Source organism: Populus trichocarpa, chromosome 8 (assembly GCF_000002775.5).
Source record: "Populus trichocarpa isolate Nisqually-1 chromosome 8, P.trichocarpa_v4.1, whole genome shotgun sequence".
Classification (NCBI taxonomy): domain Eukaryota; kingdom Viridiplantae; phylum Streptophyta; class Magnoliopsida; order Malpighiales; family Salicaceae; genus Populus; species Populus trichocarpa.
The window spans coordinates 8427641-8451401 of record NC_037292.2 but is presented as its reverse complement, the minus strand read 5'-3'; the positions used below and the strand labels follow the sequence as shown (position 1 = coordinate 8451401).

Here is a 23761-nt window from a genome sequence, read left to right as displayed (position 1 = left end):
AACTAAAACTTCCTATCTAGAAAAACCTTAAACATGGAGGAAAAGATGCGTGAGTGAAAAAGGAAGTAACACCTCTCAGCCGAGGGGGCTTTGTGCCTTTTTATTCCATGGGAACCCTTTTAGGGTCCTGTTCATGAGAAGCTGATCTTGAGAGATTGACAGTATGTGGGGATGAGCAGGAAAAGAGCTGAGGTCAAAAGCAGCTAACCTTACTTTTCACTGTAGCTTTTGATGCGCCCACAATCCTACCCTACCTTTTATAGCCATGTGTGAAGTCACTTTAATAGGGTGGTGGGTTGGTCAAAGTTTCCAACTTTTCGATGGCATGTGATCAATCACAGTTACATCTAGTTTTCCTATCATGGTCACGAGGTTTAGCCTCAAAAGTAGCTTGTATTTATTCGATCTCATCAACTCTTCACAAAATTCTCAATCTCTTGAAGCTTTAGTATGAGCTGAAAAGAGAGGGATTACATTAGTATATGAGGTGAGATGAGAATATAGTTGGGAGCTATAAGGTACTCATAGACGTTCATATGTTCTTCGAATGAGATGTTATAAAAAAATAATCAGTATACGTAATATAGTTTATGGAAACTTTATTTGAGTTTCGATTCTTTCTTGTGGGGAGAAAAATCCTTGCATCATGAATATTTTTAAGAAAATATCATTATATATTTGTTCTGAAAATATCCTTCTCAACGCTAATTAAACTATTTTTATATCAAAGTTATTTCAGAACAGATGATTTAAAAAATATATATATAAATGGACTAAATTTTTTTTAAAAATCAAGTATAATAAATCAAATATAAATATTAGTAAAGTGAAGGCACTAATTTGTTGCTATCTCTTCTTCAAATTATCTGTTATTTTAATGAATTAGCTACTATATATGTTGTGTGTCGACAGAAAAATCATTTGCGCCCTATGTTTCAATTTTGATTAACTAAACTTAATTTGCAGATTATGTTTTTAATTTGGAAGGATTGGACCAAGTTTGAGTCCCATTGAACACAATTAACTAAAAATAGAACACAAATGCGATTTGACTTTCGCCACATACGTACACACATATAGAGATAACTTAAAAACAATTATCTAGCTTAATGATCTCATCTACATAAAAAGTAAGTGCCATCTTTACATTATAAATTAATTAAGACGATAAAAAAATGATTTATTGAATTGCTTAGTAAATATATGGCAACGAAGATTCGGATCATGGAAATATGAAATAAACTCATTTTCTTAATTTCATGCATGAGCTTTCGACTCAAATGTGAATGACGAATGAATGCTCAATTTAATGACACTCAATTCTGCAGGACATCGACGAGGAACTTAATTTTGAATCCCAACCCTACTCCTTCCATCTAAAGAAAGTTGTTTTTCTATATATATATATATATAAACAAAACAAAACAGTAGGGCATCGGTTGCAAACATATGCATTTGATAGTCAGAGTTGGGATGCGACGTAAACCTTATTTTTCACCCTATTTACTGAGAAAAACGTAATTTTTGACATGTTAATGATATTATATTCTGAACGGACTTCAAATATCGTGTAAAATATATTGATACCTTATTTATTTCATGAAATTTGTTTTTTTTTTAATTTTCAGTATTTATGTAATATTAGAAAAATTAGTTAATAAAAAAAATTTAGTAAAAAAAATTTTTTGTTTTAAAATTTTTATTTTATTTTGAATGAAATTTTTTTTCTAAAGAAATAAAAAATGTCTTGTTATTTATTGATTATATTAAATTTAGTCTTCAATTTTTGATTGCTATATATTTTGTTTTGAATTCTTTTTTTTCTTTCAATTTCTTCCCTTAAATTTTGATTTCTGTATCAACTTTAGTTTTCATTATTTTTATTTTTATTTTTTTTATTATCATTATTTTTTTTTATTTTTTTTTCTTATCATTTTTTTAAAAAATTTATATATCAATTTTGATCTCTATATTTTTATTGCTATTTATTTTATTTAAAATAATTTATAAAATTAATTTTTTTTTAATTTCATTATCTTTCAACTTTTTTATCTATTAGATTTAATCTTTATTTTTTTTATTACTATTTATTTTATTTAAAATAATTTATAAAATTTAATTTTTTTTCAATTCCATCATCTCTTAACTTTTTTATCTGTAAAATTTCATCTTCATTCTTGTAATAAACTTGTAAAAAATAAAACATTTAAAAGTTATTTTTCAACTTATTTTTGATAATATAATTAAATATTGAAAAATATTTTTCATCTTATTTTTTATAATATTAAAAAATAATTTATGTTTTCAAAACCCGTATAAATTACTGAGAAAAAAAAAACTTTCCAACAATCCAGCCCAAACTTTCATGTTTGGGGGTGAAAAGACTCCGCTTCTGAGCTAGAAAACGGTTAATGACGGCATGAACATGCAAAACAAGTTCTTTTTAACAAATTACATGGATATTTCAATAATAAAGTCAGTGAGATTGCTAAAATTTAGAGTAAAGTGAGGCAGAATGTAGAGGTTATCGAAAAAAATACAAGAGTGATTAAAGGTTAACAATAAAAAAAGATGGAGATATCTGGAGATCGAAAACTCTTATCTGAGAACTTATAGACGCTTAAATAGTCACAAGTCACACCAATTTGCGTAGCAGCAAGAAAAGAAGGTGAAAGATATGACCACACCTATTATAATGGGCTATCATTTAGAATTATAGCCCATAATAGTTGGTGGTTTACCGATAAGTTGAAATGATGAAGTCACAAGTTCTATCCACCGGACATGCTCTACATCATTCCGCGAATCCCTTTATAAAAAGAGGATGCAAATTGCATTCGATAATAAGTACAGATAGTACAGGAGCGTAGGTGGGAGCTCGTGGTGCATTTCAGACAACTAAAGTATTAATCGAGAGCATCTCGTCCAAGCCAAACATTGCATATGGCAGCAAGAGGTTTAAGGAAAATACTAAGAAATTAAGATTATTTCCAAAGTTGGTAATGAACTGAGATGTTGAAGATGGATTGTTGGCCTGAATTAATGATTGCTAGAAATCACAATCACTTGCAAAACAATTCTCTTGTTAAATTTAGATGGCCACCCTTCTACGCTAAAGTTAGCAAGGTTGTGAGAGTAATGGGTCCTTAGAATTAAACTGTGCAGTGTTTGTGTATGCAGGAATATAATCAAGAAGTATGGGATTAGAATTTTCCTTACCTCATGGTTTACAGGCATGCATATTTATAGCCATGAGTCACACGAGCTTGCATGGATATAAGGATAGATTTTGTATCGTGTTCGGTGTCTTAATCTTGGTGTTTTGAGTATAAATTCTAAATTTGTTACATGTATACGTAACTCTGTATCAAGTTATAGGGATTTCCATGAAAAGCACTTCATTTCTTTTTATCACAATAAAAAGAACTTCTGATTTATGAGAGACCATCTCCTTCTCATGATCACTATAATTCTTAACTGGTGGTAAAGATTTTAAAGTCAGTGCATACTTGACAAAATCCAACCCGTATTTCCATCCCCTTAATTCTGCCTTTGGATGCAATTCTTGGATGGAGCCTACGTACCGTGAAGGGATTCGGCATCTTGAACAAATTGATTAATTGTGATGCATATAAAATGATCGTTGATTGCTCCACAATAAACCCAGCTAATCCAACCAAAAGTTGACATCTAGCACCAACATTCTCATCGATCAAGCAAACCATTTGTTAAGCAATTGCCAACCTCAAGATTTTATTTTGATGGGCTGTAGCTTTAGAAGGGAACATCCTCTCCACAATGCTGGTTTTGGAGCTCTAGCTAGCTAGCCTCGTAGACTCACCACCCTAAGTTCCATGATAACGAGACTCAATTAGCTAGCCCACCCCCACGCAACAGAGTGGAGATCTTATCTTATTCGTTTAATTATCAATCAATTAACGTTGGATTTTGAAGAAGAGCAATTGAAGAGGGCAAGACCACCATGCCACGCCATAGCTAGGAAGCGGTGGCTCTTGGCGCGGTGAGACGAGTCACCGTGGCTAGTACGGCCTCGCGCGGGATTGTAGGAAGATTGCAACAAACGGGGTTGTCATCCCCATGGTGGTGAATTGTACCTCATAGCTAGCTGCTGAAATTTCTCGCTGAAATCTGAGCCAGCCGTCTACAAGAGTTGGACCACACCCAGCAAGGTGATGAATTGGTAGTCGTGGATGGCATTAAAATTCAATGGATTGCTTTTACGTTTTAACCAATAGACAATAGCCAGAGTCAAAACTTAACCTGAATTTAAGTGCTCTATCTCTAAAAACGGATCCGGCTTGTCACATTCATTTCAAGAAAGATTGCACGGAGAAGGTTCTTGATTGCCAAGCCCAAAATGTGTTGTAATGTTACCGCTTCACTAGACTATCCGCAAGAGGACAAGAAAAAAGAAAAAGGAAGGCTCTATTTATATTTAGGAGTTATGAATGGATATATTAATGCTGTACTGTCCTTCTTCTTAGCATCGTATCTTTTTAAGAAGATTATATTTCACTAATATATTATTTTTAATGATAAAAAATTATTAAAAGAAAAAAAAAGGTATAAATGAATGAGAGAGGAAGTAAATTTAAATTTGAAGACTTTAATCATTACATTTTCTTTTAATTAAAACCTCAATATTCAGAATAAATTTTACATAAATGATTATCTATGACAACCTCCCTTAAAACACTTACATAAATTATAGAATAAATATGTTAAATAATTTTAAATCAATATCTTAAACTATTCTGTGAGGTTTTAAGATATTATTTATATTATTCTCTTACACACTTCTTCAAGTGAAAACTTCCAGGTTTAAAACTTGCATGGACTCACACTACCTTATACTTAATTTTTATTAAATAAATATGGGTGGTAAGATTCAAACTCGTGATCATTTGATCATTAACGCTCTGATACCATGTCAAATAACCTTCTTACTCAAAAGTTTAAACTGTTAGGTGAGATCCCAAGATATAATTTATCTTATTCTTTAACACATCACCTCAAGCGAAAACTCTTTGAACTTGAAACTTGCAGATGCCCACATTATCTTGTGCTTTATTTTATCAAATAAATAGAGACAGTGAGATTCAAACTTGTGACCGTTTTGTCATCAAGACTCTAATACCATGTCAAATAATCATCTTAACCTAATAGTTTAAACTAGTAGGTGAGGTTCCAATTTATTATTAGAGAATAATATATATATATATATATATTATTCTCTAATAAATTAGATTAACCTATCTTTCTATAACATTCGAGGTTAGTTTCAATATGTTTTTATATATTTAACTGCAAGCAAGACATATAACCCAAATTAACAGAGATTTATGTGTGTAAAATGTCCATGATTACAAATTTATTCTTAAGAATCAAGCTACCTTCTCTGCAGCATTCTAAAAACGTAATACAAACATGGGATTAATTTGATTTATTTTTTTGCCTATTTAAAAGAGACAAGACAAATACTTTTATTTAATCCAAACAAAGCTTAACTATATCAAAGGACGAACAGTCCATTATGGAAATTATTTAATCCAAACATAATATAATTAAATCAAAGAAAGAATAGTCCAGTCTGAGAATTATACTAATAGAGTGTAATTATATTTCGATAAATCTGGATCTAAATATGATCGTAGGATTCAGTTAAATTTAATGCCATGATAGATGCAATTAAGAATCATATTATAGACAATTCATTAAAAATATAAAAACAAACTAATTGAATTTTTCCCCGAGTTTTAAAGATATTTAGAATTTTACAAGCAGGTATAAATTTTCCACTTATACACTGCTTAATTTCTCTGGAAGGACCCTCGATCAAAAAAAGTAGATAGAACACAGCCCAATTCTAATTGCAAAAGGTCTCTAGCTAGCGAGCCCATGGCTTCATCGTGTAGAAGAGATTCGAGCCTAGGTACGTGGCGCCTGATCCAGTTCCATTTCGTTAGGCAACTTTCATGGACCACAAGGCACCAATATCCCTAGCGATTTCCAGCTTTTGCCTCTGCATAATTGCAGCTCACATTTCCTTTTCTTTTGGTCAACTTTCCACTGGTCTCACTACTCAGGGGACTGGGACTTTCGTCAGAGAGACTTTAATATATACCTTTAAGTTTCAAGAAACAATAAAAGAGACATGACATGCTAAAGCAATCTAGGTATCAATCATGCACAAAGCAACATGACAGCCGAACTTCATGATGATAATAATAATAAAATAAAATAAAAAATTGACAAATCGAATTCAAGTCACGACTGCCATCTAATTAATTTACGCAAAGAAACACCCTCATACAAACAAATTAAAGTCAAGTCACTGCTACTTACTGGCATCAGAAGTATGATTGATCCCAATACAATGTGCTATCAATAATATTACGACATGGAAGAACTTATGAGGTTTCGAGTCATTTCTTGCCGTATAAACTATACTCACCTTGATAATCTTTCTAGTACAAAATTTAAAGAAAAGGGTTCTTTTCTTCTGTCCTTCCTTGTTAAATATGCACGTCTCCATCTACTTGTTTTCTTCCAATTCCCAAAATTCGATCTGCTATCTATGAATATTCTCGAGTAGATCATAATCTCTTGATTTGCTTGCTTGTCTTGTACTCTTCTTTTTTATGCAATGTGCCCCTGAGATAATAGTACTTGCCCTCTCTTCACTGACCACATTTCATTAATATTTCGAAGTAATTAAATCTGATATCTTCTTATTTATTATTTTTATTAAAGAGACCTAAAATGATAAATGCTTCCACTTCATCCCAAAGGCAAGAATTTCCATGATCGGGGAGGTATGCATCAAATAGAAGCGTCGGTGACCATATGATCTTTATCAAGCGGACCACATTTCACATGGTCAAATAAATATGATACGACAAACTTATAACTTACGTCCATTGAAATGAATTGATCTTGCGTGGCACCACCATGACATAGACAGCTAGTCATCATCATCGTACAGGTTATGCACACGTAGCCCAAGCAATAAACGTGGGTCCATTCTCATGTGGATGCCCATGCCTTAGTCATGTGCTGTCAGGGTCTTGAAATAGTGATTGAAGCCAAATATACATGCATACAAGGTGGGTGTATTATTGCAAGTTAGGGCTTAGGGGGTGAGAGAGAGGGAAAGGTTGTAGGGGATAGGATCCAACTAAGGTTAGGTGCTCGTGAGAATGAAGTATGGCTAAGAACTTTCCGAGTTACTTATCTAGTCTTTTCCTTTGAAAAACAAGGACATGGACCCAATTTATATTTGAGATCATCTCTATATACTCTGATTGGGGTCCTATATTTTACTCAGAGTCTTTACCTAGCAAGAATCTGCGTGGATGACATATATGTGAAGACTGAAAAATATGTCCCCACAGTTGCTTGGAACTTGAATCTGGAAAAATCCAATTATTCTTTAAATTTTAGCGATTGTTGCTGGAATATGACTGCTTTTAAGTTTACAGGGAAAACCTTTTGCTATCTAGCTGGTAGCTAGAAGGCTCAGGCTCCATAATTGTCAGTCCCATATTGTAGTTGGATGAGGGGCTGGATGACACTATTTTCTTACCTGAAACCCTATCTATAAAGAGTGTTGTTTCTTTAATTTTATATATATATTTCATGCATGGCTGAGAAAAAATTGAGTAATCCAATCAATATATAGGTTAAAATGATCTAAAACCCACCCTTTGATGACTGAGAAGGAAACAAGGGGAAGGAGCTGGTAGTTGTTAGATTTTGTTTATCTCCTCCACGTTCGACCTCTCAGCAACTATACAAACGTTATTGTCAATTTATATATACAGAACTCCAGGCTTAATTAAGATCCTAGAAGAAAAAATATTAATTAAACGTATTTGCATAGTTATTGCATTTTGTCTGTCTTAAACAGCCAAGTTCAGTAGTGACAGCTTTCGCAATTATCAATTGTATTTTAAAATGGTGTTTTGAATATTATAAAAAAAAATTTATATATAATTTAAAATAATTAGTTAACATTTGAAAATATCTATGCATAATTTAGAACATTGTATTATATTAGTTTGACAATAAAGAAGTGAATCGTTGAAAAAAAGACATGTTATACATCTTAGTGTTGACTGATGCTATTAGTAGTGACGGTGGAAGTGATAATATGTAGTGCGATAGAGAGAAATAAATGGAATTAGGTTAAATTTCAATAAAAAAATAATTTATTGAAATACTAAAATTTCATAAACTTATTTATATTTTGAATTCTTTTTTATTATATATTGTTTTTTTTTAACATTATCTTGTCTATTTTTTTATTTTTTTTGAAGAAGTCGATATATTAAAAGAGCTAACCAGAAGGTAGCTAAAAACAAGATACACATAAGAAAAGCAAAATATCTTATCTATCTTATTCAAATATAAGTGTATGTGTATGTGCATTTATAATTTGAGTTGTTTTTTAATTTACACTAAATCTATTTTACATTATCACGTGTGTAATTTGACTAACTATCTATATAGATTTTTTTATCATGAAAAAAATATCATTATAAATAAAATTTTATATTTGAATTGCTTCTTATATTTTTTTAAGATGTTTTCTACAATCAATTATGCATATTCATTTAAATTTTTTAATTGCATTCGACTTTTGAAAAAAAAATTATATCATATGATTTGATATTTTTATATTAAAAAATAAACTTTTAAGTAATTTAAGTAACATTAAAATGGATTGATCCGATATCAGAAGTATTTTTCTTGTATTATGTTTAACAAAAAATGCAACACATGCATCTTACATTAATTTATTTGATCAAACAAAAATAACTGGTATAAATATATTATATAGATTTTTTTATTCAGAGTTTTCTTGTTTAAAAAATATATCTTGTTATTTTGTTATATACAATCAAATTATCCAAAAAAAGAACCTTGAATATACATGTATGGATTAACTGTGACAAGATTATTATCAATGATTAAATAAAAAAAATGATATTGAAATTCTTCAGAAATTAATTTCTCTTATTATTTATTTTTGAAGGAATCATAATAAATATACTAGAATCAACCAATCAGTCATTATCAGGTGTCATTTAGAAGAAAAACTATGCACAACAAATTCATTTAATCGAATGTGGTACCTGATATTCGACGCACACGAAGTAGAGTGTATAAAATTTTATTTTCCTTTTCAGTGCATCCATGGAGTCAAAATTAAGTCACGCCTGAGTGATCAAAGAAAGAAGAAATAAATAGATAATTAGTTATTCAATAGTGTGAACGGAAAACTTGTTTCAGGTGAAGATTTTGAGCGGTGATGGCAATAACTCTCTCGTATTTCATAATTTTTTTTCTTTCTTGTTTCCTTTTCTATCTGTTTCTGTCGTTAAGGAATTAAATATGGTGCAAGTGGAGGGTTGGGCGAAAGAAATTCAAGCCGTGGTTGAAATAAGAATAAATATATGCAAACAAAAACTAATCAAGACCTTGAGATTGAAGGAGGGAAACGTCATAATCGTAGGAGGGTAAACTGCAGACACAAGCTGGGGGACCGGACCAACAGTGGCTGGGACCATTAAGTGGTGAATTGAGACCTTTGAGAGAGACAGTACAAGAGAATGGTTTCTTTTACAAATCATGCAATGACAATACAACAGCTATACATCATTCTTTTGGGGGATGCATCTTGTCAAAGACCCCATTTCCCCTCTAATCGCACCACCCTCTTTTGAGCTTTCTGAGTTCACCCTTATCATGCAGCCTTTTGGTTTCCAGGACTTGAACTTGGAAGAGAAATTTGGATAGAGCCCTTGTAGTTGTGGGGGCTTTCTGGGTTTGATGTTTAGTGAATTTTGACCGGTATATGGATTCTTGATGGGTTTGATGTTTAGTTCATTTGTCCCTTGTGTGAATGGGTTCAAGAATTCTGTTTCCCGAGACGGCCCCAATGGCCCAACATCATCATGACATGCCAGAACTCATGTGGCAATGTCGTACGAGCCCCTCGGTTCTTGCAGCTGATAACTTCAGTTTACCTCTCAAAATTCCAACCCACTTAAAATTCCGTGATAAGCCAAAAGAAAGTAAAATATGTAAAAGGCAGCATCGTTCTCCATGTCTGCTATATAGTAAATGGGGCTCCATGGGAGAGATTGGAGCATCTAGAGGCATGAGCTAATTATAAAAGGGGTTACCAGTTTTGATTTCACTTTTAGTACTGGTTAGGTTAAAAATCATGGTAGCGTGAGACATGGGAGAGGAGGTATGAGAGAGTGTAGTTGGGCTAATTTGAAGGGCCAATGATATGTGGCTGCTAAAACGAAGACTGAACCATTACGTTTGATTTGAATCGAGGATCCCCAGTATTTAGGCGTATCCTTCTTCCTTTCTGTTGGCTCGGAGGTCAGAAATAGTACCGAGTAGTGGTTCCCGCTAAAGATCATGACCAATTAAGCAAGGAGGAGGTCTTTTAATGTTTGCCCACCGCAAAAGAATAAGAAAACAAGCGGCCCAAGGAAGTGGAAAGCCCGGTCGAGCTGCTATTATAGCCCATGACATTCTGCGGAAGTTACTGCGGCCTTGGCCCATACAAATAAAAACTACGTGGCATCTATCTTGAACCAAAACTAAAATTAACAAGGCTTTCACTTAGCCAGCTTCTGGACAGATGGTTGTTCTGGGAAGATCAAACCGTACAAGAGCCCATTCTGTTGTGGGTGTTTTAGATGACAAATGGACCCTTACTTCATAGCTAGCAGCAAACCCTCCCCTCTGATTTCATAAGGTTATGCTCTCGTAATCCATACCTCCAAGGCTAACGGTTCAGAGACGGTGAGTTCTGAGGTCTGAATAACTGGCACTGCAGATTACACAATTCTCATGGCTCCCGAAAAATATTTGTCAGAATAGCTAAGCTATCAATCTCCAAATAAAGATTTCGGTCTTCTTTCTGTGTATAAATTTCTTTTCTTGATTAATCCAACACCGAATTTCCTAAAAAATAAGAGAAATAACATCATCTTCTTCACAACATGACTGGGAAAACAATATATTGCATATTTAGCCATCTTAATTATAAAGGACCCGTTTCATGTTTTTGTTTTTTGTTTTTATAAATTATTTTTTCATATATTTTTTTTACAAAATAAGTGAAAAATAAGTTTTTTATACTGATTTAATTAAATTAAGAAATGTATAAAAAATATCGCAAGTGGTGTGTTGGCTCCAATATTAAAGCCAACATAATAGTTATGAGCCACCTCGTTGGAAGCCATCAACTGAAAGAGATGGACTCAAATCAGAATTGATTCCCACCATAATGAGTTTGGTCGGGGCTTACGTGAGCCCAATGTTCGCATGATGTGGGCTCGGGCTCGGGCTCGGTTTCGAAGGACCTAACCCTCTCTTCGTGGTTCCGCGTCTAATACTAACATAGCTCCTCGCCATCATGGAGCACGTCAGAAAATGGCAAGGCATGCTAATGCTCTAACTGCTAACTTGAACGTCCCACCTTACAAGTTGCTAGTGCAGGCATGCATGGCAAAGGTAATCATTTCACATGATTATGTGATAACATATTCACATTATTAAACAATAAGTTCTTAGCTTAACTCACTCGTAAACACACAAAGATAACGAGAGCTGACGTTCTTTCTTTCAACCTCTCATTATATCTTTATCTTCCCTGCAAACAAACACGTTACCACAAAGATTTTCATCCGCCTACACCAATATTAACTTAAATATTGGAGGTTCTTCGAGTCGTTAAAATACTTGTTTTTATAAGTGATTTCAGGATTTGTTTTTATAGGCGATTTCAAGGCTTAAATTTAACAGTTACCTTCAATCGCTCAATCTCCATCATCAATCAATCGCAGAAAACTCAAATCTTTTAAGATTTTCTTCAAACTTCGTCAGTAAATAGTTTAAATATGTAAAAAAAAAACAGCATGGTAGACTGGTAGTGCTTATAAAGAAAACAATGGTCTTGGTTATTGTGTAATACGATTGCGATGTAAAGTGGCGGTAATGTACTTGATGATTTAATATATTGTGTATATAAAAAATGAATAGAAAACCACTAAATATTTTATTTTAAAAATCTGTTTTTAAAAATTATTTATAAAAAATAAATATAATAACAGCTCAGTCGTGTTTATATATTCATATAAGGAAAACAAGAAAACAGGAAACCTCAACTATACCGAATCAGAAAAATGTTACTATTTCATAGGTTATTCTCAACTATCATTTAAGAATGATGGCAAAGCTATTAGCGCTCCGCAATGGAAAACTCGGGAAAATCAAGGAAATGGTGGAATTGGCACAGCTTTATAGTATAGCAGGGTGGTCTATCAATCTGATGTGGACGATCAGGACCCCCTAATCTAACGGCTCTAATCATTGCATCAATTCATGTTCCGTCATTTATCTAAAAGTTTCAGGGTCCACCCCAGGTGGTCCTCTTCTATGTTTATCTTCTACAAAGTTTTAAAAGTGGCGATGATCATCATTTTGATCAGCCAACAAAGGAAACACACTCTCATTTTTTGTTTTTTTATTTGTTTTTGTAATTAACTTGGATGTTCAGGTTAGTTTATGTGTATTTTAATTAATCTTATTATTCATGAAGTTAACGATCATATAAGTTTTTACTGGTCTTGAGATTTGTAAAACTTGAATTGATGATTTTTATAAATACATTTAGAAACTGATTATTTAAACTATATTTCTCAGAATTGTTTCTTCCTTTCTTTCTATCTTGGAAGGAGGTCTCTTCAATTTCATGTCAAATTTATCTATTTATTTTTAAAAAGAGCACAGATTCGTCCACTTGTACAATATCATATCTTTTCCTCTTTCATTTTTATTGAGCATGAGAAAGGTTAGCCGGATTGGCTAATCACTTCTATTATAATGTATGAAATTGTTGTAGTGATGAAAATAATATTTTATGTTGCAATAATAATTTTTTTAAAAAATATATTTTATTTAAAAATATATTAAAATAATATATTTATTTTTAGAATTTTATTTTTAATATAATCACATCAAAATAATTAAAAAAAACAAAAAAAAATCATTCATAAAAAAAAAGACGGTTGTAAAACTAGTGAATAATCCTTGCACATGCACATGTGGTGGTTTCGTGTTCTCTTTTCTATTTCTTTAGAAAATCATATATTTACTGGAAACATAACAAACAATAATTTTATGTAAAACGGTATAATATTTTATAATAATAATATTTATTAAAAATTTGGAGGGATTTATTATATTGATCATGTAACGCATAAAATTTGACAATTAACATGTTTATTTCCAGTTCTAGTTTTTTTAAAATTTAAATTCATTATTTTATATTTTCGTGTGCTTTTCCTTTAAGGTGTTTTCATCTACTTAGCATGAATTGTTTTTACAGTTAATATGTTTCTTTCTTATTTGGGGGTTTGTGAGTTTATATATATTATTTTATGTTTTTATGCTTTTCATTTATGATATTTTCATATTTTTTATAAGATTTATTATGTTGGTGATAAAACAAAACAGATCACACACTATATATGAAAATGAATATGATGACACTTTCTTACTATTTTTTTTTATATAATTGATAGTAAATTTTATGTAATCAAGTCTTAAGAATATAATATATCACTGATATATTTACAAAAAAAAAAAAAGTTATGGAGAAAGATGATTATTTCTTGAAAATATGATAAAAGCCATGACTACTACACAATTACAAATTGCAACAAGGGACCCATACCACGCACAAAACTCTCTCAACTAAAGACAAAGCTGGAAAGTCAACGATCTAGCCGCCAAGTGGTATACCTAAATCCTCCGTTTCTTCGCCGTTAGATTCACCACCCTGATTCAAAACCGAGCTCCTCAAATCTGAACGTCAAAGCTAACGGAGGGTAGAGAAAAACAAAAAAGAGAACAAGACAAAAAAAGGACAACCGGCACATGACATGTCAGGAGATGGATGGGTGGATGATCAACTTTTTAAGCCAAGCAAAAGCATCCCCTTACAAAGAAAAAAAAAGGTGTCAAAATCAACACATGTCTTTGCTACTCATCCCTACCTGATTATTACATTACAAAGTTCAGTGCTTGATTTAAAAGTGATGGCGGCAGACTTTCAAGAATCATTTGGCAGCAGCATTAGCTTTCAGGTACCTAATCTTCTTCTTGAACATCATCTAATTATTTCTTAACGTGTTGTTTATTTATTTATCAGTGATTAATTTTACTTCAAAATTATGTGGATTATTAAGTTGTTCTGGTATAATGTTCTTTCCTTTTTGGGGGGAGTCAACAAACTTTCTTCTTTGTTCTGAAGAAAGAAAGAAAGAAGAGATCTTCTAGTTCTGTGATACTTGAGGGTTGTTTGCTTGAATTTGTTTTGCTCCTTTGCTGTTCTGCTAGTGAGGTTAAGTTGTGAACTTGTTAAGATCTTAATGTCTACTGGTTTGGACTGGACAGGCAGATTCTTTGCACTCGTCCATATCATTTGGAAGATTTGAGAGTGAGGACTTGCCTTGGGAGAGAAGATCGTCTTTTTCTCACAATAGGTATCTCGAAGAGGTTGAGAAATGCTCAAAACCAGGTTCTGTAATTGAGAAGAAAGCTTATTTTGAAGCCCATTTCAAGAAAAAGGGTATTCTGCTACCAGGTTCCTTTGATGGCCTAAATGGTAGAGGATGCCAGAACGGGGAAAATGAAAATGATGGTCATGAAAACTTGGGTCAAGGAGAAGAAGATTATATTTTGGATGGAAGTTGCAATTATTTTCATTCTGAAGATGATGAGCTGCTGGAAAATGTGGGCTTCAACGGATTTGATAACGGAAACGACGGGGGCGAATTTGAGTATGTACATGACGAGAATCATCATGCTCACTTTGATGAGAGTCCTGTAGGTTCTGAATATCACGGAGAATGTGAAGTCATTGAATGTCAAAAAGAGGATCCTGTTGTTTTGCCTTCTGAATCTCGCTTGGAAGCTGCTGTGGACGATGCTGATGTTTTGGTCAAAGGCGTGGATGAAGATGTTAAACCTGAGGAAGTACATCAAATTGAAACCATGCGTGATGAGTTGCATCTCAACAATGACAAACAAGAAATGGGAATGAAATATAACCTTGAGGCTAATGCCGCCAATGTAGATGAATCGTCTACGGAGATTGATCTGTCTCCTAAATGCGGAACAACCAAGGATCTTGACAGCACTACTGCAGGGCATCGACAAAATCTTTCTCCGAAGGTGCTGAAAAATAAAATATCTACTTTACAATCAATAGCTAGTCAAAGCAAGCACACACGCGCACACACTCACACAAGAGCAACAAAATGGCGGTAAATCTTGCATCATGTTAGGTGAAATCCAGGCCTATATGCAACTACCATTAACTTTTTTGTTGTTATTCTCGCAATCATTTTATAATCATGGTAAGTTGACCTGCGATTTACATTTCTTGATATTTCTTATCCTAGTCGAGAGCTTCTGATGAAAGTAAATCTACGAAGCCCAGAATGAAGTCTCTGATTAATGGCAGTCAAGTCCAGAAGATCCTTGACAACGTCACAAAAACTGCTGCAAGAAATCAGAATATAAGAGAAAGAGAAACACCACAAAGAGCAAAATCAGAAAAGCAGTCATCACGAGCTGCCACTCCTACCAGACGTGTGTTGCATAGAGCTAAAAACGAAGAGGTGAGCATTTCGATTAGTTTGAAATCGATATTCTAAACTTGCTGATCTTTCATTTTCATTTCGACTTCATATTTAGTTAAAGCAGTTCTTGATGTTGCTTTTATGTGCTTCAAAATTTCTTTTTATACTCAGAATTCTGAAAGTGGCAATTCAAGGATACATCCTGTGAATAAAAGGTACTCGCCGTTTCTTGCAAATTGCAAACCTGCTTCTTCCATGGTTTCGGACTTTAAACTGTCCATATTTTTGTGCAGTGAAAAGGAACCAAGAGTGAAGAAATTTGAATCTCCATCCTCTAGATCAAAAAGAGTTGAACCTATTGCTCATCTAAGCACAAACAGGTCTGTAACATTCATCATCAGTCGATATTATAATGTTTTAACATATTTCATTTCCTGGACTTAGATATAGAGTAATTGTGACGCAGAACTAAGCAGAATGCTAGTTCAATAAATCCAGACACAAGGCCAAGTGCCTCGACCTTCAGTTTCAAGAGTGATGAAAGAGCAGAAAGGAGAAAAGAGGTGAGCAAGCTTGCTGCTGTTTGAAATTAAACTGTTCCGTGGCTAGCAGTGAGATTTATATGCTTAGTCATTTTCTCTTATGTTAAATAATTCATCAGTTCTATATGAAGTTGGAAGAAAAATGGCATGCTAAGGAGGCAGAAATGAATCAGATTCAGGCAAAAACACAAGTACGTAAAACATTGTCTAATAGCTCTGGCTTTTGTTGTTGTCAATAAGTGGATTGATATTGTACATTGGCTATTGGGACTTGCGATACTTGTCTGAGTCATCTAAAAAGCCAAATTTAATAATATTCTGAGATTTTCTAATTGTGCCATGGATCATCCCTTAAGGAGAGTGAAGCTTAATAATGAACTAAAGCAGCCATCTTGCAATATAATATATCTTTTCAAGACTTCAATTGATATCAAATGAATGTATTACTGTTATAGCAGGAAAAGACGGAAGCTGAAATTAAACAATTCAGGAAAAGCCTTAATTTCAAAGCTACACCCATGCCTTCATTCTATCATGTAGCTGTACCACCGGCCTCCAATGGAAACAAGGTACAAACCGTACAATAGCATTTTTGGCATTTTGCCTTTGTCTTACTTTAGCCTACATTTATGGCCAAAAAAGTTATAAATCCAATCTGTCACGTTGAGTTGGTGCATGTGTGGATTAGCTATTGTGTTGTTTTTTTATTTTTTCTGCTTTCCAATTACAAGTGATCTGATCGTAATTATTGTAGAAATGAGATCAGCATATTATCTTATGTAATCTTAGGCTTTTTGATTATTTGATTTTATTCTCAAAACTCTTAGAGTGTGTTTTACCTTGATTTCACTTGTGGAATTGGTTTGCTTATTGTTTTGCTTAATGCATGTCTCATCAACTTAATTTGTTATGGATCTTGCCAGCAGTATATATGTGCGCGCACATATGCAAGCACATGTTAACAGGTATACATTGTTGTTGAGAAAGAACTATCTAGTTGAAAAATCCATTATTTATGAAAAGGAAACTAATATAAACTGAGAAAGTTGAAGTTGAAAAATCCATTATTTATGAATGGAAGGGGAATTCTATATGCATTTTCTACTACAAGTTAATAATAGCACAGTAAGAGAAAAGGTGCGAGGAAAAAAGTGTTCTCAAGGATGGTATGCCTTGTTGTCAGAGTATGGCTATAGGGATTTTATGAGAATGTCACTAAATTAGCGTGGCTTTCATCCTAAATCAATAATTATATTCTCTAAAATATATTTTTCCACTCCAATATCTTCACAGTTCAGCCTCAAGCTCTTCTTTGTTAGCTCCTGCTTGACCTCTTCTGTGTAATTTTTCAAACTATGACCCTAAATGTGATAATTTGTTCTTTTCCTCAAGCGGTTTTGTGTTTTTGCTGTCTGAACTTCACACTATTAGTTGGCAGAATTAAAGCCAGCCTTTTGTACTTCTATCTCAGGCTTCATTATCTAAAACCAAACCAGCTAAAGCACGGCACAAGTCAACAAGTCCAGCGAGTGGAGCTGCTGCTAGGCCACAATTACTTTCCAGGGCCGGAAAAGACCAAGCCCTCTCTGCTAATGAATTTGTGAAAACAACTAATCAGCCTGAACCCTCAGAAAGAACCGATCATCCTCCAACAAAGGTTTCTGAAGCTCTCGATACTTCACCAACCAACAATAGCAGGCACAATCCAGAAGCTCTAACTAAAACTGGTGTCACTGGTAAGAACGAGAGAGGAGGGAAGGTGAAGGATCCTAATTTTAAAAGGCATCGAGTATCAGAAAATACCAAAGTACCAAAAGACCCGAAGTTTGAGGGAAAGGCAAAAATGGGAAACCACAGAAGTAGCAGTGAGATGTTGAGGAAAAGTATAAAACGCATTGGAAGTGGAAGTAATTCTGGAATGGGTCATCTAGCTGTTGGTGTAGCCTCCTGAACTGAGCGGTTGTGACCATTTTCGAAATATACTACACATTTGTATATCAAGGTATTGTTAGCATGTTTGGTACCATGAATTTGAATACAATTCCAAGAGAATGAAGGTCATATTGGGGTGGGGTGAGACCACACTTGTTCTTTATCAGCAGCTTTGAAATGACAAATCTCAAGTCAACTATTAATGGCATTTTCCTCCATGCGTGCAGCGAAATCTACAACGAACCCAGAATAGGTAATTAAGAATGGTGGCATGTTGTCTGACAGTTCTTAAATTTGCCGGTCATTCTTGCCATCTCATCAACAGTAGTTAGTCTAGTGAGCTAAGGTAATAAAAGCACATTGCCTCTTGCATCATGTTCTGTTCCGAGCATCAAAATAGAGAACATGGGATCGTAATGGTAGCAAACTATATTGTAAAAACATATATGCTATTTGATTTCCCCCCCTCAAGTATAATGAACTATGAGATGACCGTTGTTTATTTGATGGGGATTTTGTTTACTAATTTATTAAAAGAAAAAAAAATCAGCAACGTTTCTGAATATAGATTATGTCATGCTCCAGCTTAGAATGGTCCGTATCAACTCAAAAAATTCTATAACAAAGCACAATAAACTAAATAGAGAAAGAAGATAAGCTGGGAAATTATGTGACGACCCTCGGACATATCACCCTCAAGCCAACAGAAACAACCCGATGCAATAGAGGCAGCTGGGTGACGCCTCAAGTCTGTAACTTTGGGTTTTTGCATGCCAAAATTGACTGATAGCTCTTGGAGTTGTTCTTTTCAATTATTGAAATGGTGGGAAAAAATTCTCTGATTGGTGTTTATTTTGCTAAAGGATGTGCAGTGATGTCAGAGGAAGTGAGGGTTCTGTTCTAATAAAGCAATCAGATTTAACCGTATAGGCTAATATGCACATAAACAGTAGGACCCAGAAGACATATCCTTTGCAAATTTAGGCAAGTGATGATGAAACGAGGTATCGATGCAGACAAGAGATATAAAGCTTAACCTTTAAGATTAATCTACTAATTCCAGCCTTGCACAGTCTTCAGTGTTTGCTTGATTATTTAAGAGAATTTGGGATTCTTGGTATCAGAGCCGGCGGCTCAAGGTGAAAAACACTTTGGGCAAAACTATAAATAATATTTTTTAAAATATTTAAATATTTTTAATTTTTATATATATCTTATAAGTAAGTTCTTAGCAATCTGCATATTATATTTGTGATTTTTTTATTGAGTGAAAGTAATTTTTATTTTATAAAGTGTAATTGATAAATATACATAATTTATTTTCGAGGCTTTTTATTAATTGAGGTCTTGGCAATCGTTCAAGTGACCCTCCCTTGCTTAAGCCGCCTCCAGTTAGTTTCTTACGATTCCAGAACGAGAAATGATGGATATTCTTTCCTTGAAAGGACTTCCATCCTTGCTGAACTTGTAGATAAGCTTCACAATCACATGAATGGTGAATCATGAATTGTGAGACCCATTTTATAAAACGCCAAGGAGTAATCCAATGCAAAACAGACAGAACTAAACTGAACTAACCGGTTGAAAAGATGGAGTTCTCTTCTCTCTCTCTTTGTTTTTTTGTTTTGTTGCTGAACAGGAGGCTCGATAAAAGTTAAGACTCCATAACAGGGCTCTTAAATCTCCATCCATCCCTGTTAAAAAGTGTACTGGTGTTTTTTTTTTTAAAAGTATAATCAGGAAAAGAAAAGAAAACAATACTACTAGCTAGCGTCATGAGTGTTCTAGCTATATAGGAGCCCATTCAATAATGTTTCAACCCCGGCACCATGATTCATACAGCTCCTCATCCATACATAAACAAAGGATAAAGTGCAAATTCCCAATAAATAAAGACATCGAGACACAAAAAAGAAAAAAGAAAACTTTCAGGAAAAAAGATACAATGAAAGAAAACGAAAAAGAAAAGAAAAAGGAAAAAGCAAATTACTTTATATCTTAATTAAATATCATCTTCTCCTTCTCCGCAATGCTCTTGAACTATCTTACGTATCAATTAAGATTTTTCAACTAGAAATGTTACATTCAAACTAATTTAATAATTAATTCATCTCGTGAGTTTGAAACCTAAAAATCAAATAATAGAGTATATATCCTTAGCTATCATACAAACTCCCTAAAGTTACCTTCTATCACATCACTTGGATCTTTTTTCTCCCTTATTGTTTTTTTTATTAGTAATGACAATAGATACCCGTGATTAGAATTTTTTAATATTTATATTTTATTTATTATTTATTAATTAAAAAATTTAGATATTCATAGACTATTTATCTAATTTCAAGTATACAATGAGTATTTATTATCTACTATTATTTATTAATCAATAAAAAAATAGTTAATATACATATTGTATGTTTTATGTCAATATTAATGTGTGTATTTATCATATTGTGTTGCATGAATCTAAATATTCTACTTTAAGCAGATTTTAGGTCAGATTTGACAATATTTATACCCTATTATTATCAATCGGGTTCAAAAAATACTTTTCCATTCAGGTTGGGTCGGTATCAATTAAATTCGGATTAAATTATTATCTCTATTTTTCAGTTTTTGCCACAAGTATATTATATTTGAAATAATTTTTGAACATGGAGACCTATTTTTTCATTCCAGTCAAAAACAGGTTTTTTATGTTGGAAATTTTACTTCTCATAGTTTTTGAATTTTATTGACTAAAAAAGAAGCACGCCCCTCCCCCCACCCATTCTAATTATATCAGACCAATCCTTCACGTTATTTTCCCAGCTAAAACAAGTAAATACAATTTCCCGTTTTCCTTCATTATTACATGCAAAAGCATCTTACAGGACAAGTAATAACAAATAATAGGAAACGAATAACTAAACAATTATCTTGCAATTAAATTCTAGCTAATATGGCTCTCTACAGCTGGTAAAGAAAAAAAACATAGCAAACTGGTGGTGCCTTTTCTCCTCCTCGCACGACATAAATTCAAACATTGCCAACTAATTAATTAAGCCTAATTATAAATTTATCAGCACAGATGGCGATAAAATTACATAAAGATTAATTCTTCACTCACTTCAACAACCAAAAACGAGATGCAGAAAAGCGAAAGCAAGAATATTAGATATTGCGGCCATCATGAGAGTTGGAAGACTATTGGTTGCCAAAGACGCGTCAGTTTGATGAGGAGGCTTCCTGTAGTAGAATGGGAAATAAGGCAAGATAGGGTCAGGAGGTGAAAGACCATCCAAGTTGTTGCCAAAAGGTGGAGGAGGGTAGAATGGTAAATTCCCAGTCGGAGAAGGGTATCCAGGAGGCGAGTATGATCCTGCTGACTGAGATGGAGGAGACGGCGGTGTTGTCAGTACTGTTGGGGTACGGCCGGTCCCCGTGGGAGGAGGATAACAAGGATAAGGGCACACGTCGTCGGAAGTGGCCAAGCTAGGAAGATTGGAAAGTACGGATGTGAAGAAGAGGATGGAGAGAGTTAGGGTTAAGTTAATATCCATTTTTGTTAGTGAGGAGATAGAAGAGAGGAGATGAGAGACAGGAGTGAGTGGTGACACGAAGGGGGTGTGAGTGATGTTATGGGGAGTGACTTACGAGGAGACTTCAGGTTTTGGATTCTTTTGTCATGGCACGCCAAGGCATGAAAAATGGAAAGGAAAAGGGGCTTCAAGGGCAAAAGAATTAGAAAGCAAGCTATAGCTAGTGTCTTTAATTTGGTGAAGATTGATTAAACGAGGTGACACCTGGGCCCCATGAAACTCCGAACCTTCTCTCCGATGACCTTAGAATGAAGACAAAGGTCAGCTACTAAGACAATGATACAGGAGAAGTGTTGCAATAAGATGTGCAAATTGTCATTCAAGTATTACCCATGAGAAATCACCAATAAATTCATTTTTCTCTTTTTTTCTTAATATATGTTTGGGTCTCAGCTCTCTTAGCTTCACAAGATGTGACCTCAGAACAAAATTAGGTAGGACTTCATTTTTTCTTCCAGACACAGCCAGGCCTTCATCTTGAAATGTAGCAATAATAATTATCCTCTAACCAACTCGAAATCGGATACCTTATTTTGTTGAATTTCAGAATGCCTAGTTATAGCTTGGAAAGGCTTGTTGGGTATTTGGTTAATTTCTATCATCCACTACTCTTTCTTACTGGAATTTCCTTTCAAGTGTAGAATAACGTCTCGTGATGGATTAAAAACTGTCAAATCACTACTTGTTGCTAGAAAAACCCCCCCTGCACAGGGAGTTTTTATTTATTTATTTATTTTCATCTACCCTGTGAGGGAAATTAAAACAGGGGCTATGCACTTAACTATTAGCATAGCAGATCGTAGCGATGTGCTGCTGGGTCACCGATCGGACAATGACATAAAAAAAACAATGCCTCAATTGCCAAAAAGCTATCTGGCTCAAAGGCAGTCACGTCGCTTTTTCCTCTGGAGTTCGGAGTTCAAGGCTTTCCTCCGTAAGAAAAAATTAAGTTCCTCTCTGTTTGAAGGATAGCCACGTTTTTTTATGACTCCAGTACATGTATTATATGTAAATTGTTTCTTTTTCTAACAATTTCTACTCGGGCTGATTTTAATTTTCCAATTGTACGGAACAGCAAACTTCGATTATTAAACTATTGAAAGCGATTAGCTTTCTAAAGGAGAGTGAACTTTAATATGGAAAACGTACATAATTCCTGGATCGAAAGTGCTAGTTGAAGTTTGTGTTTGCTGTCTTGAGTCTTCACACACTCTGTTTCGAGTATTCAAAAGCATATGAATTTTTGAAGATCTCAATTAATTAAGTTACTTCGAGTTCTTATGTGGGTACTGCTGCCTGCCTGGAACTCATCGAGATTGTACCTTCCTTTTCCTTTTCCTTTTCCTTTCCCCTCTTAAGCTCTGGTCTTGAGACGAATTCGATTGGTGATCTCTAAGTATATATAAAGATCAACAAAATTAAGGCGACATGCATGCTCCTCAAAACAAGCCAATCACATGCTTTCCCATCAATTGCTTCAATAAAAAAAACACGGATCCATTCCCAAATGAAACACATTCTTGATCTTTGCTGCAAAGTTTGGTGTCAAATGATTCGTAACTCCAACGTCGTGCTATTTGAGCCGTCTCATAAGAAAAGGAAAAGGAAAAGATTTACAGTACATATTTTATTTTTATTCACCATCATTATTAAAAAAAAAATTAGTGTTTAGAGAAATATAATAATGTGTAGATATAAGCTAACATGAATTTGTAGAGAATATTTTTCATTCTACAGGTGTCTGCAGAGATCTTACAATATCATGATGTTGGGAATCAAAACTTAACATATAAACTTTCATAAATTGAATTAACTAGACATAAATATGTTGTTTCATTAAAAAAAAAAGTTAAATAATTTAAATATGAAATCTAGCCCAAATGAATATTCTTTTTAATTACTACTTAAACTATCATATGAGAGACATAAAAAACGTTATTGATTATCATAAATACTAGAAGATGGAATTCTATACCTACCATGTGATAAATATATGTCCTCTCGAATT

General features: G+C 33.6%; 2 protein-coding genes across 7 annotated transcripts; one reads left to right on the top strand and one right to left on the bottom strand.

The window, feature by feature from the left end:
* The first annotated feature begins 14031 nt into the window (after nucleotides 1-14031).
* On the top strand, nucleotides 14032-18677 carry LOC7482882 (protein WVD2-like 7). Of its 6 annotated transcripts, none has more exons than XM_024607328.2 (9): nucleotides 14032-14198; nucleotides 14509-15288; nucleotides 15519-15737; nucleotides 15870-15913; nucleotides 15992-16078; nucleotides 16165-16261; nucleotides 16372-16431; nucleotides 16699-16809; nucleotides 17712-18677. In XM_024607328.2, the coding sequence occupies exons 1-9, from the start codon at nucleotides 14151-14153 to the stop codon at nucleotides 18189-18191; spliced, it is 1926 nt and encodes a 641-aa protein (XP_024463096.2). In that variant the 5' UTR covers nucleotides 14032-14150; the 3' UTR covers nucleotides 18192-18677. The 6 variants fall into 6 exon arrangements, with proteins under 6 accessions (XP_024463096.2, XP_024463094.2, XP_006379759.3 ...); XM_024607326.2 differs by having other exon boundaries at nucleotides 16696-16809; XM_006379697.3 differs by having other exon boundaries at nucleotides 16360-16431.
* Nucleotides 18678-20993: 2316 nt separating this feature from the next.
* Nucleotides 20994-22078, bottom strand: LOC7482881 (uncharacterized). Its single transcript, XM_002311464.4, has one exon. It carries the CDS (start codon nucleotides 21712-21714, stop codon nucleotides 21283-21285), a length of 432 nt encoding a protein of 143 aa, XP_002311500.3. The 5' UTR covers nucleotides 21715-22078; the 3' UTR covers nucleotides 20994-21282.
* Nucleotides 22079-23761: the final 1683 nt, after the last annotated feature.

Coding starts and splice junctions, on each gene's coding strand:
- LOC7482882 (XM_024607325.2), top strand. CDS start 14,151: ATGGCGGCAGACTTTCAAGAATCATTTGGCAGCAGCATTAGCTTTCAG. Junction 15,914..15,991: donor ATACATCCTGTGAATAAAAG/GTACTCGCCGTT, acceptor ATTTTTGTGCAG/TGAAAAGGAACCAAGAGTGA. Junction 16,810..17,711: donor CGGCCTCCAATGGAAACAAG/GTACAAACCGTA, acceptor CTTCTATCTCAG/GCTTCATTATCTAAAACCAA.
- LOC7482881 (XM_002311464.4), bottom strand. CDS start 21,714: ATGGATATTAACTTAACCCTAACTCTCTCCATCCTCTTCTTCACATCC.